Source organism: Candoia aspera, chromosome 1 (assembly GCF_035149785.1).
Source record: "Candoia aspera isolate rCanAsp1 chromosome 1, rCanAsp1.hap2, whole genome shotgun sequence".
In the NCBI taxonomy this organism is placed as follows: Eukaryota; Metazoa; Chordata; class Lepidosauria; order Squamata; family Boidae; genus Candoia; species Candoia aspera.
This window is the reverse complement of record NC_086153.1, coordinates 340,087,759-340,106,211: the sequence shown is the minus strand read 5'-3', so window position 1 is coordinate 340,106,211 and position 18,453 is coordinate 340,087,759. Positions and strand designations below refer to the sequence as shown.

Here is an 18,453-nt window from a genome sequence, read left to right as displayed (position 1 = left end):
AATTCATATGTACTTGTTACTGCTTTTATTTGCTTTATTATGCAGGGCTACAACTGAACTGTGCTATAGCTGATCAGCTGCTTGCTCCTCCTGTGGTTTGGATGGAATTTCCTTACAGAGGAGTCATAAAAATGGTTGACATCTGTTCAAATCGTCAGTGATTATCAAGTTGAAAGCAAGTTTTGTACATCCCTCTTTGAATAAAAAGGGATTTGGGATCGATTTAAACCTGTACTGTAGCTCTAACTATAATCTGCCATCTCAGTCTTTGGAGGTTTTATCACGATCTATCCCCGTAGGACTCGACCCAAGCAGAAACTACACTTGCTCCTACTCGATCCCTCACCAGAATGAGGGCTGAATGAAGCTCCCCATCCAAAACACATTATGGCAACTGAATTAAAAAAAACTAGTTTGTTGTTTTTAAATAAGCCAGGATCTCATATGGACAGCCCAATAAGCTTCCAATTTCTGGCTAACTGATCTGCTCGTACTAAAAGGCTAAACCAAGGGTGTGAGAACAGGTGACATGCAATAGCTGATTTAGGACAAGCTAGGATGTGAAGTTTGCTTGCTAGCCTATCTCCGGACAGGCTTGCTTACTGTTTGGCATAATTGTAATCATCATCATCATCATCATCATCATCAAAAAACAGCAACAGGTAATCCAACACCTACACGGTGACAGTGTCAGACTATCTGGCAGTCAGAAGGATGCATCTGAAATCTATCTACTGACCAGTGACAACACGCGAGCGGCCTTTCCAAACAGATTATGAAATTGTAAGCAAGTCAACGTTAAAGATCAGTAACTTCATGCTGACCACTGACTTCTGTTGTACAAAACTAGAAAATGCCCCGCCCCGAGACACAAATCAGTAATGCCATTATGCACATTATGGAAGTTCAGAGGTCACTAGACTTAAGAATATTTCTCAGTTACAGAAATAAGGAACCGTATTCTTTGTTTATTAAAATATTACCTAAGTTCAACCAGTTCATCGGTGCGTAGATGCCTATGTCACATCCAGCACATTTTTACAAAATGGCTATGATTTATAGCTAGTTGGTTTCTGACCTCTCTTTATCATATCCGCCCTCCCCAGCAACAATGGCTGTGCATATATAACATACAAACTGGGCAATATCCTATCATGCATCTGATAAATGTGATCCACTAACGCCTATGGGTTGTTTTTTTTAACTCTTGCTTTTACTCCTGCAGAATCAAGTACGGAAGTCCAATAGATCTTCCCAAACAAGTGGATCTTAACTTCGGGTTGCAGCTTTTTGACGGAGATTGTAACTAGCTATCAGTCCTAAGGGCTGGTACACTGTCACCATGCTGGGTAGATCAACACCTACTACATGGGCCACCTTTTCAGCCTCTGAGACTTAGGAAAATTCCGTTCTCTTTGGGGCTTACTTCAGTCACGCCTTCGTCCTCCGAAAGGTATCCATGGGGAACAAAGAACCCGTCGTCGTCATCTTCCTCCTCTCCCCCATCTTCTTCCTCATCCTGAGAGATGGGAACACAGGGACAGATTACAAAGCAGCTTTACGAGAGTATGTTTTTCTCAGAGGGACTTCGGAGGCAGATCTTTCCAAAAGTGCTGACTGGGGAGGAAAGGGCATTCTCAGTTTTGCCGAAATTTGTTTATTTATATTTCAAATTTCCATCACCGCCCATCTCCCCCAAAAAGGGGACTCTGTCTGTGTTTGCCATATCCAAAAGAAATGCACCTGTCACATTTAGAAAGACTGGTTTCCCCCTCTCCCCCACTGAGCCATGCAGGTCTTCAGCATATTAGATTTGGAGGATGGGGGTTGGTTCTAATAATGGTGCCGCAGCAGCAGCTGGAAAATCACAAATCAGGACTGCTTTGACTCACACGGAGGAATGCACTTGCGGCCACCAATGTTTGAACCATAGGGTGCTTTTCACCCCAAGGAATGTGGATCTTGGTGCCAGGTCAAGATTAATCCTGCCTAAATCTTTCTGGCTATTTTCTGTTCACCACGGCTCCAACCATCTCCTCCCAGAGCACCAAGAGATGGGAGCATGCTGGCAAACAGCATGGATGGACAACCAGTTTCTGCGCTCGATTCCAGATGCTGCCTGCACCTTTTCAGTCACGAAGCAGCCTGGGGACTTCCCCTTCCCGCGAGTTTCCTTCTCACCGGAGGATGGCACGTGGCTGCTTAGTGAGAAGGCCGGGCCTTACCCCTTCGCTGTGGGAGAGGGACTCCCCCGGTTCCTCCTCCTCCCACTCTTCGTCACTCTCAACTTCGTAGTCCAGCAGCTTCTGCCATGAAGGAAGCAAGATGGCGCAAGCCAAGAAAGACACTTTCAGAAAGGATTGTGCGGGGCGGGGGGGAGGACGCCGATCTAGAACAGCGTCAGCAGCAAAACAGAGACACACCCTAAAGCTGGAAAGGGCCTCGGAGGTCACTGGATTCAACCCCCGGCTCAGAGCACAATCCCCCAGACTAGAGCACCTCTGGCTCGTTCTGAATGAGCTGCCCTTCTCCGGGACCTTTCCCAGTGCCTCCACCTTTCAGGGCTGTGCCTCTGAGTAGCCCAGCGCTGCACCATTGACCGACTGAAGCTGCCCAGCAGAGGACCGATGATGCTTCGCAGTGGGGCAAGGGTGCCAATGCCAAGCAGAAGAAACAGCTGACCAGCGGCTCTTAGCCCCCCATCTGCTTTCCAGCTGGTCCACCTGTTTCAGCATGGCTCCAGCCCTTCAGCGTCTCACAGGCAAGTCTTTCCAGCCTCTGCAGGCATCCACGTGTCCCTCCTGTCCATGGATTAAGGTACCCTCACAGAATCCTAGGGTTGGGAGGGACCGTGGAGGTCATCCAGTCCAACCCGCTGTGCAGCAGAGAAATCCTCGTACCATCCCAGACAAATGGCTGCCTGACTTTTTCTCGGAGACCTCCAGGAACGAAGCGCCCATGTCTTCAGGAGGCGGGCTGTCCTGCTGCTTTGTAACCCTTGGGGCCAGGCACCCCCTCTGCAGAGCTTCCACCCACTGGTTCTTGTCCTGCCTCCAGGAGACCAATCCACCCGCTCTTCCCTGGGACAGCCCTTCAAGGACTAGGAGACGACTGCCCTGTCTCCCCACAGCCTTCTCTTCTTTAGGCCAAGCGTATCAAATTGCTCTTTGCAGGATTTAACCTCTAAGCCCCTCGCCACCCTTAACGCCCCTCTCTGTACACTTTCCAGTTCTTCAGCATCCTTTTGGAATTGTGGCGGCCAGAACTAGACACGTTATTCCTGGTGCAGTCAGGCCAGTGCAGAGAGAGAGGAACCGTCACCGTCCCTGATCTTGACACTACACCTCTGTCCCTGCAGCCCAAAATTGTCCTGGCCCTCCCCGAGGAACACAAAAGGGCATCTTGGCCCCAATTTCACTGACTAGCAGTGGCTCTCAAGGGGAAGTCATTTCCCTTGCCTTGGAAGCACAACCATTTCAACGGAAGATGGACCTTCTGGGAGCTCCTGTAGGATTCCTGACATGGAGCAAGGCTTTCTTTCCACAAAGGTTTACTAAACTGCCACCTCTTTCCTTTGATGCCCACTTGGCCCCTACGGCCTTTTAACCCGCTTGCAGAGCAATGCGGTGTGATGTTCTCAGCTTACCATATCTTTGGCCCAAGGGCTTCTTGGCCTTATTGCTGAAGATCTCTTGTTCCACGTGCCCCAGTAGGCAGGCCGGTGATTCTCACGGAACTGCAGGAGTTTCATTCTGCCGAACTTCTTCCTTTCTGGCGCATCTTCCGCTTGGCTGCTACCCACAATGACCACATCACTGTTGAACAAAAAAATGGTGTGCTCGGTCTTTAACGTTGCCCACTGGGGTTCCAAGACATCAAAAGAAAGATTGGGAGGGGGAAGCTGAAAGTCCTCCTTGCTTTCCGTTACAATGAAGTTCCTAATTAGTACAATGATAGTCATGCTTGACCAACAAGAAAAGGACTTTTGTTCCCTTCTCTAGAGATTTCAATTAAAAATGAACTGGCGAATTATGCCACGGCTAGAAAAAAGTGAGTGAAAGTTAAGGAAACAGCGTGCTGCAAACCAGATAAAAGAGGGACAATCGGGGAGGAGGAGGTACACTAGTGAGTGGAAGGGGACACTAAAGCTTTCTATGCTGGACGCGTAGAACTGCCAAGCACCCTGCAGTGGAAAACTCTGGGGAGGATGACTATGGATTAATGCATTGCAAGGCACACCCTCCTGCAGGAGAGAAGTTGTGAATACAGCGCCTTGCTTGTGGCCAAGACAAGCTGAGGCTTAAAGCTGAGCCAGGGAGGCATCTTGAAATGAGTCCTCACACCAGAGCTTTCATGTTAAGCAATATACACCGTGCATCCCGACATCAGGTGAATGCATTTCCACTGGCGATGAGTGTCCCTATTGCCACACAGAAATGACCCAGGAAGCTTCAGCGGATCCAAATAGAAGCAGGTATTTGGGGAAATTATTGAAGGAGCGCAACGGCCTGATTCAATATCAAATCAGCATCAGATCTCACTGTGAGCTCAGCCAGGTATGTCTCAGGAGGCCCATCAACAAAGGTTCAGTTCAACAGCCTTTCCTGCTGTGGCTGTTTGACACTAGAATTCAGAGGATTGCCACAGGCTTCCATTTATTTATCTATTTTAGAAATTGCCATCAACGGAGTGTTTTGCTAAAAGCCACAAAAGCACCAGAGAACACCAAAACTTCACATTAAACTACTTTAGAAGGTGGGCACATACTATATTTTCTGACTAAAATATCAATTCTTGTAAGATTAAAAATGGCTTCCAACTCAAGCAAAAAAATCTTAAATGCCTAAGGGCTATATCATGTTAACTGGGTGAAGATTAAAAAAAAAGGCAGTGGTGAGTACCTCATCCCTGTTCACTAACTAGATTTATATCCCATTTTTAATCTGAGAATGCAAGTAATGGCACTCCCTCCTCCAAATCCAAACTCACTCTTAGAATTCTACAACCTGGTCATGGGGAAAAAGAAGTGTGCAAAACATCCAGAAATGGGCCTGTCCAAAGGGTCCCATTCTGAGGTTAGACCAGTTCTGGAACGTATTGCGAGGTTACAACATTATGGGATGGAACTTTCTATTTGTGGGCAAAAGCCCTCTCTCCTTTTCCTTCCAAAGAGTATCAGGAATTAGACTGTCACTGAACCTAGAACCATCTGTCAGTTTCCTTGTTTAACGAGGGCTGATATTATTCAAATAATAATATCTTTTCACCAACAGATTTTTCTAACCTACTTGTAAAGCCAAGATGGTTGCCATCAACCACATTTGGGGCACCAAATTCCATAATTTTAAGAACTTTTTCTGAACAACAATGTTTTGTTCTTCTAGTTTTCTTCTTTGGATAACCCTGAACACCAGCAAGATGGAGAAAAAACTAATTTCTATTTACCATGTCTAATTTAGTAAACATCTATCAGTCCCTTTTCTCTCTTACTACTTTCACAAAAATTCTGTAAGCGAAAGAATCCATGGCAGCAGCACTGCACAACACACCTGACATAGCCAAATACACTGAAATAGAAATGCCCAGACTCATGGACCTCATCAGCCTCTGCTTCACCGCCTACTTTCAGTCTGACGGACAGACATACCAACCAATCGGAGGAGCACCCATGGGATCACCACTCTTAGGACTCATAGCAGAGACCATATTGCAGCATCTAGAGTGAGGATACGACACCTTTGACATAATAAAAAAGGAACAACTGGAGAAGACACCCAAGACAATCAACAACAACTTCAAAGGAATAAAATTCACAAGAGAAGAAAAAAGAACACACTACCCTTCCTGGATATCCTCATCAGCAGAGGAAATGATGGCAAATTGGAAATGCAGGTCTATCGGAAAAAGACGCACACTAACCAAGTGCCCCACCGCCAAAGTCACAACCCAACCTCCCACAAGAGGAGGTGTGTCAGGACATTATTCAGACGAGCACTAACGCACTGCAGCAGCCCAGGATGCCAGAAAAAGGAAACAGACTGCCTATACATCTTCCAACAAAACAGATACCCATGCAACTTGATCAAAAAGCACCTGACCACACAACCCACTACAGCACAACCTGGACAAGCTATGAAAAGGGTGACACTGCCATACATCAGAAACATCTCAGAAACAACCAGAAGATTGTTACAACCACATGGCATCACTATAGCACACAAAGCAACTACGGCCCTCCAGAACATCTTAAGCAAACCAAAAGACCCCGTAGCCCAAGAAGGAAAAAACAGGAGTCATCTACTACAACATGCAGTGTAAGGACCGTCACAGCCACTACGTAGGACAGACAGGCAGGAGACTAGCCAAGCGCATCCACGACCACCAACCGGCTGTCAGAAGACACAGTGAAACCCCTTAATCCCGCAACACAGGGACAGGCTCAACCACGGTTTCAGCTGGGAAACTGTCAGCATCCTAGACCAAGCCAAATCCAAAAACACGAGGGAATTCCTGGAAGCTTGGCATTCAGGCAAGTCAGCCGTCAATAGACAGGCAGAGATAAGCCATATTTACACACCATTCAACAGAGACAGTTTAAAAAGCTAAGAAGGAAACAAAGAGCAGAACATCCTCTCCAGCAGCCAGCGCCCAGATAAGCAGGGATTAACACCAGACAGACAAGCCGGAAACAATACCCAGTCAAGGAACTACCCAGGAGGAAACCACACGCCCACCGACACAGGCAGGGCAAGGTACTGCATATAAGCAGGGAGCAAACCCCACATTCACTTGCACTGATGCTACCTAGGCAGGAAATGAAACGTCTGCAAGCCAACCACCCAGCTCAGAGGGCACCAAGGACTCCACAGTTCAACCCTGAGCTTCATATATTCTCTTCTATTGGAATTCTGTAAGAGTTACATGCTACATACATACATACATGTTACAACTAACATCTAAGTCAATTTATGAACAAGGCCAATACAGATCCTTGAGACTCCACCTGTTCCCTATGTTGATTGAGAAAGCTGCCCATTTATTCCTACCCTTTGGTTAGAAATTCATACAGGAGTAAGAACCTGTCCTTTTGTCCCACGACCACCATTGTTACCTAAAAGCCTTTGATGAGGTGTTTTGCTAAAGCCATGTCTGCCCTGCGACATTTGTCAGTGCAGGTATCAACAGGCTTCTGAAGGAATACCACCACCATCACATCTGTTCCGAAAGGAGCAACTAACCTGTTGATCCCGTCAGCACTCCAGCTGCAGGCAAGGGTGGGCTCAGATTTCCTAGGATCCCGACTCCTCAGTTCTTCCAAGAAAGAAGTGTCACAGCTCTGCTCTTGCACGAACTGGTCTAATCGGTCGGAGAGGTCCTGATCGATGGCCACACGGCAAAGCGGAGCAAGGACCATGTTCTCCTTGATCTCAAAGGGAGCAAACTTTCCGCACCAGCCTGCCAGAGTCTGAAAACAAGAGGCTAACTGTATTATCTTGCTCCCCTTGGAACACAACGTAAGATGGAAGTTTCACCGCTGAACCCCAGGACAACCAGACACTTGAAACATATGTTACCGTTCTGAGGTCAGTCAGTATTTTGCTACTTGTAGCAAAGCCCAAATAGGTTATCCGTGCCTTGCAAGAACCATCATGTCACAGCCATATTAAGCTTTTTCTAATTGCAGGTTGATTATACATATTGGATAGGCTGCGCAGCATTCTGACTGGGGGGGCACGTGCCCGCAACTCCTTAAACCAGATGTGCCTGTCTCAGGATTGTGCTGTGGCACGCAAGTCAAAGAAAAGAGGTAGCTGTTCTCAGGAGCCACACGAGGAACTGCATGTTTCTGCCTTTCCATCTGAAGCACTACAGAGACCGAAACTGAACAGTTATTTTTTTTAAGTTCCAATTCCTGGAGTGAACCATATACTTCATATGGCCATTCTTCCATTGATGATGTAGAAAGTGGAAGAAGTGGAAGGTTTCCGCATTTCCCAAAAATTCACCGTTGCAAAAGTCATGCATGAAAACATCATACTGAAAGGGGCTGAGATCATTAACAGGCAAATCACTGCACCCATTTCAGGTAATCCTCGGTTAACAATGGTAATCGGGACAGGAATTTCCATCACTAATCGATGCAGTTGTCACGGGACCGCATCGCTTAGTGACAACAATCCCTGCAGTCCCAGCTGCCGTTGTTAACCGAATCCCACCTGGTTGTTAGGCAAGGACCCACACCAATCCAAGCCATTCTCAGCTTGGTCCTTCCCAGCCCCAAACCTCAGTAAGGTAAGGGACTGCCTCCTCTTCAACTTCCCCACCTGCCTATCTCACTCCCCATCTCTTCCCTTTTGGCCACCCTGCACTCTGCCGCCTCCCCTGGCCCTGCCGCCCCTAGTTGACTTTCACCAGCTTCTTCCTCCAGTTGCTGACAAGTTGTGCCCGGCCTGGCCCTTTGCGAGGCAGCTGCTGGCCACGCCAGGCCTTCTTCCCGAGGCTGTCCGCGCCCTTGTCCAAATCACGTGCGGCCTTCTTGTGAGGCTTTGGAAGGCTTCAAAGAGGCAGAGGTAGCAGAGTGCAGGGTGGCCAAAAGGGAAGAGATGGGGGGGGGGAGATAGGTGGGGGGATAGTTAAAGCACCCCTGCAGTCATAAATGCAGGTGGGCTGCCAAGTGCCCAAATTTTGATCACATGGCTGCAGGGATGCTGCAATAGCCGCTAATTCAGGGACCGAGCGTAACTACCATTTGTTCAGTGCTGACATAACTCTGAATGAGTGGTTGGTAACCAAGGACTACCTGTACAGAGCACCATAGGCCCGGATGTTCTTGCAAATGTGGAACTTCTTACTTTAGCTAAATTCTGGCTATTTTGGCACACAGTTCTCTTAACGGTTCCTGAACTTCATGATGACCTTGGTCTTCTAGTTCAAGTATACAGTGGTATCACACAGGAAAACGCTAATACATCCTTGGGAGAGGGGGTGTTTCCGGCGGCCTTTAAAGAGGCGTTGGTACACCCCCTCCTCAAGAAGCCATCGCTGGACAATTTTTGTCCAGTCTCCCACCTCCCCTTTCTGGGGAAGGTGGTTGAGAAAGTGGTGGCTTTGCAGCTCCAGAGGGTCCTGGAGGAAACGGATTATCTAGACCCCTTTCAGCCAGGTTTCAGGCCCAGTTATGGGACAGAAACTGCATTGGTCGCACTTATGGATGACCTCTGGCGGGAGCGGGATGGAGGCAGTGCATCCATCCTGGCTCTCCTTGATCTCTCAGTGGCTTTCGATACCATCGACCATGGTATCCTTTTGGGGCGGCTCAGGGAGTTGTGGGTGGGCGGCGTAGTCTTAAGCTGGCTCACCTCCTTCCTCCAGGGCCGGTCCCAGTCAGTGTTGATAGGGGAGGAGAGATCCAGCCCTCGACCCCTCCATTGTGGGGTGCCGCAGGGTTTGGTTCTCTCTCCTCTTTTGTTTGACATCTACATGAAACCGCTGGGTGAGATCATCCATCACCATGGGATGAGGTATCATCAGTATGCTGATGATACTCAGTTGTGTATCTCCATCCCGGGTGAAGTAAGTGATGCTGTGACCACCCTCTCCGAGTGTCTGGGGGCTGTAGGGGTCTGGATGGGGAACAACAGGCTTCAACTGAACCCTGGTAAGACCGAGTGGCTGTGGGTTGATGGTTCTTCTGTATCCGGGAGAGGCCGTGGCCAGGAGAGCCTTTGTGCAGCTACGTGCTGTGCACCAGTTACGCCCCTTCCTGGACCAGGAGGCCCTTCAAAGAGTCACTCATGCCCTTGTTATCTCTCAGATAGACTGTTGCAATGCGCTCTACATGGGGCTACCCTTGAAAAGTATCCGGAAGCTTCAGCTGGTCCAGAATGCAGCTGCGTGAGCTGTTTTTGGTGCCCCCAGAAGGGCACGTGTGACACCACTGCTGCGTGAGCTGCGCTGGGTACCAGTTTGCTTCCGGGTCCAATTCAAGGTGTTGGTTATCACCTTTAAAGCCCTACATGGCACGGAGCCAGGCTACCTGAGGGACCGCCTCTTCCCCATCACATCAGCCCGTCCCACCCGATTGTGCAGAGAGGGCAAGCTACGGACCCCGTCTGTAAGAGAATTCCATCTGGCGGGGTCCAGGAGGCGGGCCTTCTCCGCAGTGGCTCCTGCCCTGTGGATCATGCTGCCCCCAGAGGTGAGATTGGCCCCATCGCTCCCGACCTTTTGGCGGAGTCTGAAGACCTGGTTCTGCCGCCTCGCTTGGGGTGGAGAGGGGAATAGAGTTACATGCGGATGGTTGTTATAGACCACTCCTCCCACACTTGGACTGTTTTAGATCCTTCATCACTTGGATTTTTATTCTTTATTTTTATTTCTATTTATAGTATTTTTATTTTATTGTATTATTCTGATGGTTTTAATCATTTGTTGTAAACCGCCCAGAGGCCTCCGACGGGAGGAGATGGGCGGGGATAAATTAGATTAAACAAACAAATAAATAAACAATAGGTTTAGACACCTCAGAGGTAAGCACAGAATCACAGAGCTGTTAGAAAACTTACTTTTGGAGCAGGCTGGGTTTTTGGTTTTTGAAAGAACCGGGTGATTTCAGCCTTTTCTGCTTTGAGGCGCTGGAATCAGAATATTAAAAAAGGGACAAAATTATATGTCACAATCCATGAAATTAAGAACATCATTGCAAACAAAGCCTTCTCTAGGACAGAGAAGGCAAACGTGGTCCCTGCCTGATGGCAAAACACTTCTTTTGAGCTCTGCACTGGCTGAAACAGAACAGAACAAGTGCTGCTGGCTTTACCTTCTCTTCCTCTTTCAAGCGCTTTTCTTCCTCTTTTTTTCTTTTTTCTTCTAATTTTGCCCTTCAAAATAAAGCCATAAAGTCCAGATTTAGCAACTAAAGGTTTATTTAGGGAAACAAAGTCCAGGTTTAGGAAAACACAAGCATCGGGAGTGTTCAAACATGACTCAGATACTGCAGGCCCAACAGATCGATGATGCTAGTAATTATAACAATATAAAAGTTTTCTTTTAAAAAGCTTCTAGCCCCAGCACACAGTCTGTAATATAAGTGCTTTTGTGTAAGCATGTAGGGAAAATAGAACAGCCAGATAATGACACTTATTGCTGAGATATACTGAACTTCACTGCACAGTGGCAACTTGTTCAGTTATGCGATAAAGTAGTTAAAGAATTAATTTATCAGCAGTTTGTTCCAAAGAATCCAGTCTTAAAGAGCCAGCCAATAAAGTACAAAAAAAACCCACACCACACCCTAGCATTTGGTTATCTATCTATCTATCTATCTATCTATCTATCTATCTATCTATCTATCTATCCATCCATCCATCCATCCATCCATCCATCCATCCATCCATCCATCTATCCATCTATCCATCTATCCATCTATCCATCATATTTCTTTACCGCCCATCTTGTACAGCAATGACTCTGGGCAGTTTACAAACAATATTTATTTATTTTTCAAATTTTACCACCGCCCATCTCCCCCGAGGGACTCTGGGCGGTTTACAATAAAACTAACATTAAAACCGTGAGCATACAAAAATATAAATACAAATCACCAAATATAAATAGAAGATAAAAATAAGTATAAAATCCAAGTGGTGATAAGATCTAATTCAGTGAGGAGAGCTCTAAGGCACCAGCCACCCCCAGGAAGAACTACTCCCCTTCCCACCCCAGGTGAGGTGGCAGAGCCAAGTCTTCAGGTTCTTCTGGAAGGCCGGGAGCGATGGGGCCTGCCTCACCTCCAGGGGCAGAATGTTCCAGAGGGTGGGGGCCACCACAGAGAAGGCCCGCTTCCTGGACCCCGCCAGGTGGAATTCTCTTGCAGACAGGGTCCGTAGCACACCCTCTCTGCATGACCAGGTGGGGCTGGTCGATGTCATGGGGACGAAACAATCCCTCAGGTAGCCTGGTCCCATGCCATGCAGGGTTTTAAAGGTGATAACCAACACCTTGAATTGGACCCGGAAGCAAACTGGCACCCAGTGCAGCTCGTGCAGCAAAGGTGTTAAATGCACCGATCTAGGGGAACCCATAACTGCCCGCGCGACTGCATTCTGGATCAGCTGAAGCTTCCGGATACTCTTCAAGGATAACCCCACGTAGAGCGCATTGCAGTAGTCTATATGGGAGATGACCAGGGCATGAGTGACTGTCCGAAGGGCCTCCCAATCCAGAAAGGGGAGTAATTGGTGCACAACACGAAGCTGTGCAAAGGCCCTCCTGGCCACAACTGCCACCTGCTCTTTGAGCAGGAGCCGTGAGTACAGGAGGCCCCCCAGATTGCGCACTGGGTCTGTCTGGGGCAGTGCCACCCCATCCAGAACCAAAGGTGACGAAGTCCCGGATATGGAAGAGCCATTAACCCACAGCCACTCCGTCTTACCAGGGTTCAGCTGAAGCCTGTTGTTGCCCATCCAGACACCCACAGCCCCCAGGCACCGAGAGAGGGCAGCCACTGCATCGCTTCCCTCACCCGGGATGGGGATGTATAGTTGAGTATCATCAGCATATTCATGATACCTCATCCCATGGTGATGGATGATCTCACCCGCGGTTTCATGTAGATGTTAAATAGGAGAGGGGAGAGAACCAAGCCCTGTGGCACCCCACACAGAAGAGGTTGAGGGTCGGATCTCTCCCCCGCATCACCACCGACTGGGACCGGCCCTGGAGGAAGGAGGTGAACCAGCGCAAGACCACGCCGCCCACCCCCAACTCCCTGAGCCGACCCAAAAGGATACCACAGTCGATGGTATCGAAAGCCGCTGAGAGGTCAAGGAGAGCCAGGATGGATGCACTCCCTCGATCCCGCTCCTGCCAGAGATCATCCATGAGCGCGACCAGTGCGGTCTCTGTCCCATATCCTGGCCTTTATATGCTGCACTTGCAGCCAAGATTACGGGTGGAAGTTATCCAACTGGCTTGCCTGCCCTCAAACTTCCCAGTGTCTTCTTTTCCCTATCTTGGGTTAATGGCCAGTGTCCTTGACTTCAAGAGCAGCACAGTGGGAGGAAAAGGGACCAGAGAATGGAATGGAAGTCATGGGGAAAATGGTGTACATGGGTCACCTGGATACGCCACACCTGAAGCTACAGAAATTGTGGCTGTGTCCCCAGTGCCTCCTTTCCCCTATTTCCACTTAACTACTGCTGATGTCCTTGGCCTTTTCCCTCTTTCCCCACCCCCAAAACACTTCTGCCCAGGATGTGTGTGTTCCAGTCCTGGAACATTTTGCAGATCCTTTGTTTAAAGGCATTTTCCATTGGAAAGACTTCAGTTTCAGGATCAAGAGCCACAAGAAGCAGCCTTGGGGATATCCATCACAGCAAACTGCCTCCGCGACTTGAGCAAGATATGAATTAGAATGAACGAACCTCCTTATCAGGGGTAATCCCAGCAGGATCAAAGCAAACCAACCAATACAGAAGAACACAATCCTATCAAGTGAAAGCAGAAACCAACCAGCATATCTGAACAAGCGAAAGCTGTGCCGATTGACAATCCCAGATGACGGTTTACTTACTCCAGGGCTTCCTGCCTCTCTTTCCGTTTTTCTTCCTTGGCTCGCTGTTTCTCAGCTTTCTCTTTTTCATCCTTCTCCTTTTTCTCCCTCCTTTCTTTATCCTTCAACTCCTTCTCTTCTTCTTTCTTCCTCTTTGCCTCCTCTCGGGCACGTTCTTTTGCAGCCTTGGCTTCCTTTTTCAGTCTTCCCCGCTCCTCCCGTTTAGCTTGCAGCTTCTGAAGCTTATCTGCACGTTCTTGGTCCTTTTTTAAAACAAAGAAAAGACCAGAAGAGGTCTTTATAGGGAATTCTTGACACAGTCATATCCACAAAGCCAAGCAGCCCAATATGTGTTAACCAGTATAAGGTTAAGTCTCTGGCTTCTCCAGCCACTGAAGACCTCTTTCTAACAAGACTGTCGAAAACAGTGGTCAAGATTCTATCATTATATATGAACCCCAAAAGCAGACGGCTTTGAAGATGACACTGTGTTAGGGGCTTTTAAAAAAATATTGCTCTTATAAGGCATTGTTTGCTTCCTCGGTAAGAAACAGGGGAAAGGTAGCCCTCCTATATTGTGAAAACCACCACAATCCTGAAGTGACTGATTTGTAATCTATCTGGCAAATGTTTGCTAGAGAAAATGATTGTATACGTAATTCCTTGGCTGTGCAAAAGCATCTTCTAGACTGCACTACTGTATTTCAGGATGCAGGCTGACTACAGGTAGTTCGCACTTAACAACCCTAACTGGGACCAGCAACTCTGTTGCTAAGCGAGGCGGTCATTAAGCAAAACATCACATGACTGCTTTGCTTAGTGACGGCAGTTCCAGCAATCCCAGTGTTGAACGAATCCCACACGGTCATTAGGTGAGGACCCACCCAGATCCAAGCCATTATTAGAAGAAAGTAAGGGACTGCTTCCGCTTTGACTCCCCCCATTAACCTATCTCCCCACCATCTCTGCCTTTTTGGCTGCCCACCTCCCCACCACTTGGCCCTGCCTGCCGCCGCACTGCGCGCCACTAGCAGCCGGAGCCTCCTTTCGTGCCGGTGCAGCCAGGGCCTTCTTTCACAACCTGGCCAGGGTTTTATTTTCTGTGCCAGCCAGGGCCTTCTTTCTTAAAAGGAGGACCCAGCTGGTAGCAGCATGGCATACACCTGCCTGCCTGTAGCTCTCACCCACTGGTGTACAGGACGTTTCCATGGCACCTCCCTCATGGGTGGCCAGGATGGTGAGCCCAGAGGAGGGGAGGCAGGTGAAAATTTTATTTATTTATCCAATTTGTCACCGCCCATCTCCTCCCACCGGAGGGACTCTGGGGGGTTTACAACAAAATACTCAGTAAAACAATATATATATAAAATACATTATAAAATTACATAATATAAAAATAAAGTCCAGATGGCTGTGATCTCCTTCAGTCTTCATGTGGAAGGGGCGCTTCAAGGCACTAGCCAACCCCAAGCATGACTATTCTCCTCCCCGCCCCAAGCCCGGTGGCAGAGCCAGGTCTTCAATTCCCTCCGGAAGGCCAGGAGCAATGGGGCCAGCCTCACCTCCCGGGGCAAGATGTTCCAAAGGGCAGGGGCCACTGCCGAGAAGGCCCGCCTCCTGGACCTGATGATGGTCAGCTGGGGGGCAGGTGGTGGTCGTAAATGTGGGAGGCCCCAAATTTTGTTCATGTGACCATGGGGATGGTGCAATCGATGGAACTTTGAGGACTGGTTGTAAGTCCCTTCGTTCAGTGCCATCATAACTTCAAACAGTTGCTGAACAAATGGTTGTTAAGCGAGGACTACCTGCATGTTCATAGACGGAATGGATAAAACGCTTTCCACATCACAGGTATCACCAGCTTGGTTAATTCAATGGACGGATTTAAACTCACACAACTATATGCTTCTATTTTTGTCACCTATTCTTCCTGTCTCTTTTTTAAAATTATCTATCTGTCCTTCAAAATTAAAGTGAAATCCTATTAACTCTGGGAGATCTCTGAAGGAAGTGATGGTATGGCTGTCACCATCAAATCCTTTCCTGGTTTGCTAATTTTTTTTTTTTTCTCCTTTCTTTTTATCTGACAGAAGTAACATGACTAGGTGGAACATGGGGAAGACTTAGAACAACACAGTCACTTTGTTAACATTGAAACAAAGAAATAATTAAGTAACTTAAAAGAGGTTACAAACAAGTTTCGTTAATAGCATAACATATCTATAGTCTGCCAATCCTTGCCTTCCTTGGCCCTAAATATATTCTTAACCCCCCCCCACATAGGTGGAGGTTTTCACAGGCTAGGACTCTGAACCTCATTCAGACCGGTCCTTCCACCCACATCTCCCAGACCACAGTCTCTGCAGTTCCCTCTCCCTCCAAGGTGTAGCTGGAAGGAGGTGTCTTGCTTTGACTGGTAATTCCACCATCCAATCATTGCAGCCTCCAGCTCCCAAACAGAGCCAAGGAAAACATTTGATGTCCCACTTGCTACTGGATATTGCCAAGTCCAGAAATAGCTGTATCACATAACATCCTTGATTATACAAACTGGCACTATCTAAGAAGCAATTTAGCCATAAATACCTGGAAGATAGGGGATGCTGCAAGAGGCCTTTTACTAAGGCCACATTCCATCTGACTTAATAAATTCCCCAGAATTTAGATCCTTTCTGGCCTAGGTGATGTTGGCATAAAAGCTAGGACTTCCTTGCCTGCAGGACAGGTGGCTCCACTGAGCTGTTCCAGCAGGCAAAGTTTACAATTTATTAGGGATGTGCATGCTTCAAAGACATTTTGGAAGAAGCCCTCCAGACCTCATAAAAGCAGAAAATCTCACCGCTACTCATTAAAGCAGGCTTTTCTGATTATGACTGATTATGTGCCATCAGGTTGCTGTCAGCTCTTAGCAATCAGAAAAAATCCTTCTCCAGGATGATCACTGCTGAAGTAGCTAATATTTTATTGGGCTTTCACAAAAGCCTTAAAAAAAAGGCTGCTTTAATAATGACCAAGGAGATACTGTCATTAAAGCCATTTAATGCTGTCTTCCACATCACCTTCTAAGCATGCACACTTTTACTTTTCAGTACCAAAAGCACAACAAGTAAATTCAGTCAGTCGGTGGAACCGTCTTACCCTCTGCAGCTTGAGTTTCTCCTTCTCCTCTGAACTTTGATGGACTTTTGGAGAAGCCTGAAATTGGAAGGAGGGAGCAGTTTATGGCATCAGCATTCCTTTAAGCAACCGAAACCAAGACTAGGATTTATACACAGCACAAACCATAATGGGGTGTTTGGGGTTGTGAAAGCCCAGCCACTCTGCAAGCTGTAACTTACATCATAGCATGATGTGATTTATTCAGCAAATCATGGGTAAGGGAACCATGGTTTACCATGAAGTGTGAATCAGATCAAAGAGTCATTTTTGGCATCTTAAAAGACCAACAGACTTATTATGGCATAATACAGTAATCTAAATTTCTCATCTGATCTTTAAGAAAACAGGGTAAGTACAAATCTACTTCCCGAAACCAGTGTTTCAAAATACATCTTGTGCATATCGATACAAAATGCAAGGCTGTCCTTACGCCCGTTCTTGTGGGGCTGCACTTGGCAACACCAAGCTGCATTTAATAGCAGTGTTGTGCTGTACGCTGCCCAGAGTCACCCTCTGTGAGATGGGCAGCTATATAAATATGAGGCAATAAATAAGCAAGCAAGCAAGCAAATAGCTTTTGTAAAAAAAAGAAGGGGAAGTTTTTTGGGGGGAGAGTCAGGTGAGGTTAGACCCATCATTTTCTACTTACCTTCAAAAATTGTAACACAGAAAACTGAATTTTGGGTAAGGTGATTAGAAAAGCAACTTTGGCACATGGAGTCTGCAGTGAATTCCAACCCTGCAACATGGATGAGAACACCTTCCAAACGCCCACCTCAACCAGAGATGGGCTGGGACTACGTCTCCCGTAATTCTTACCCAGCAGTTCTAATGGAAACTGAATTCAAGACCAGCTTAAGGAATGCTGCCTTTGAACAACACAGCCCTTTTCATATTATTTACTAGTTTCATACTCCTTTATTTTTTGCATTAATATAAAGAAGTAATACAAGTTTTAAAGTAAACCAACCTATCAAGTAACTTGAAGACAGTAAATTACTACAGAAATTAATTTCAATTCATGACAACTCATAGCTCTCCAGAGCCTTTAAGTCTCAAACTAAACCAAGCAGCAGTATAAACTGACTTACACTATATTTCAAGGACATAGCATTGCAAAGAAATAGGATGTAAGAATAAATAAAAGAATGGGGATTTATTTATCCACTGTAGCTCTATATTATGATTATGCCTAATTAAATATTCAACCATAATGTCTAATTGAATATTCAACTGCACTGATCTTTAGCTATAAAAGAGTATTTATCCTGTTACTCGAAAAACATTTTTTATTTTCCTTCAGCTTAGTAATGTTGGACTTACATACTACTGCCAAAGGCAAATATGCCTACTAGCAAAAGATGCCTCCACTATTATTAATATGGAGAAGCTCTGTAATATTTTTATTAAGATGGTATTATGCCAAAGACCGCCCAGAAAACTCAGGACTTTGCTTCAAGCCAAGTAATATGCTTGGCTTGAAGTGAAGCTAAGTGAGACTAACACATTAAGAACATTGTTTTTAATGCGTGGACGGCAACAAACTCATCAGCTTATATCCCAAAGGCCTGTGAATAAAAGAGTTTCCAAAAAACAATGCAGGGAACCTTACTACTAGCTGGAGAGCTTCATAATATAATGTCTATCTGAAAAAAACCAAAACCAAACCAATGGGCAACATGCACATTATACAACAGAGACCCAGTAAAAACAAAACAGAGCAGCTTTTTTTTAAAAAAAAA

General features: G+C 46.7%; 1 protein-coding gene and 1 long non-coding RNA gene across 3 annotated transcripts in view; both read right to left on the bottom strand.

Annotated features, from left to right (window-relative positions):
• LOC134488509 (uncharacterized) overlaps window positions 1-18,453 on the bottom strand; it is a 679,404-nt gene that overhangs the window by 518,181 nt on the left and 142,770 nt on the right. The gene's annotated exons all lie outside the window — the stretch shown is intronic.
• Window positions 1-18,453, bottom strand: part of CHAF1A (chromatin assembly factor 1 subunit A) — a 31,822-nt gene that overhangs the window by 5,655 nt on the left and 7,714 nt on the right. For both annotated transcript variants that reach the window (XM_063290934.1, XM_063290933.1), the window contains 8 exons: window positions 16,691-16,747; window positions 13,574-13,815; window positions 10,820-10,880; window positions 10,566-10,634; window positions 7,239-7,465; window positions 3,647-3,815; window positions 2,226-2,306; window positions 1,427-1,519 (listed from right to left, as the gene is read on the bottom strand). In XM_063290934.1, the coding sequence (XP_063147004.1) occupies window positions 1,427-1,519; window positions 2,226-2,306; window positions 3,647-3,815; window positions 7,239-7,465; window positions 10,566-10,634; window positions 10,820-10,880; window positions 13,574-13,815; window positions 16,691-16,747 (999 nt within the window). The remainder of the gene's footprint in view (window positions 1-1,426; window positions 1,520-2,225; window positions 2,307-3,646; window positions 3,816-7,238; window positions 7,466-10,565; window positions 10,635-10,819; window positions 10,881-13,573; window positions 13,816-16,690; window positions 16,748-18,453) is intronic.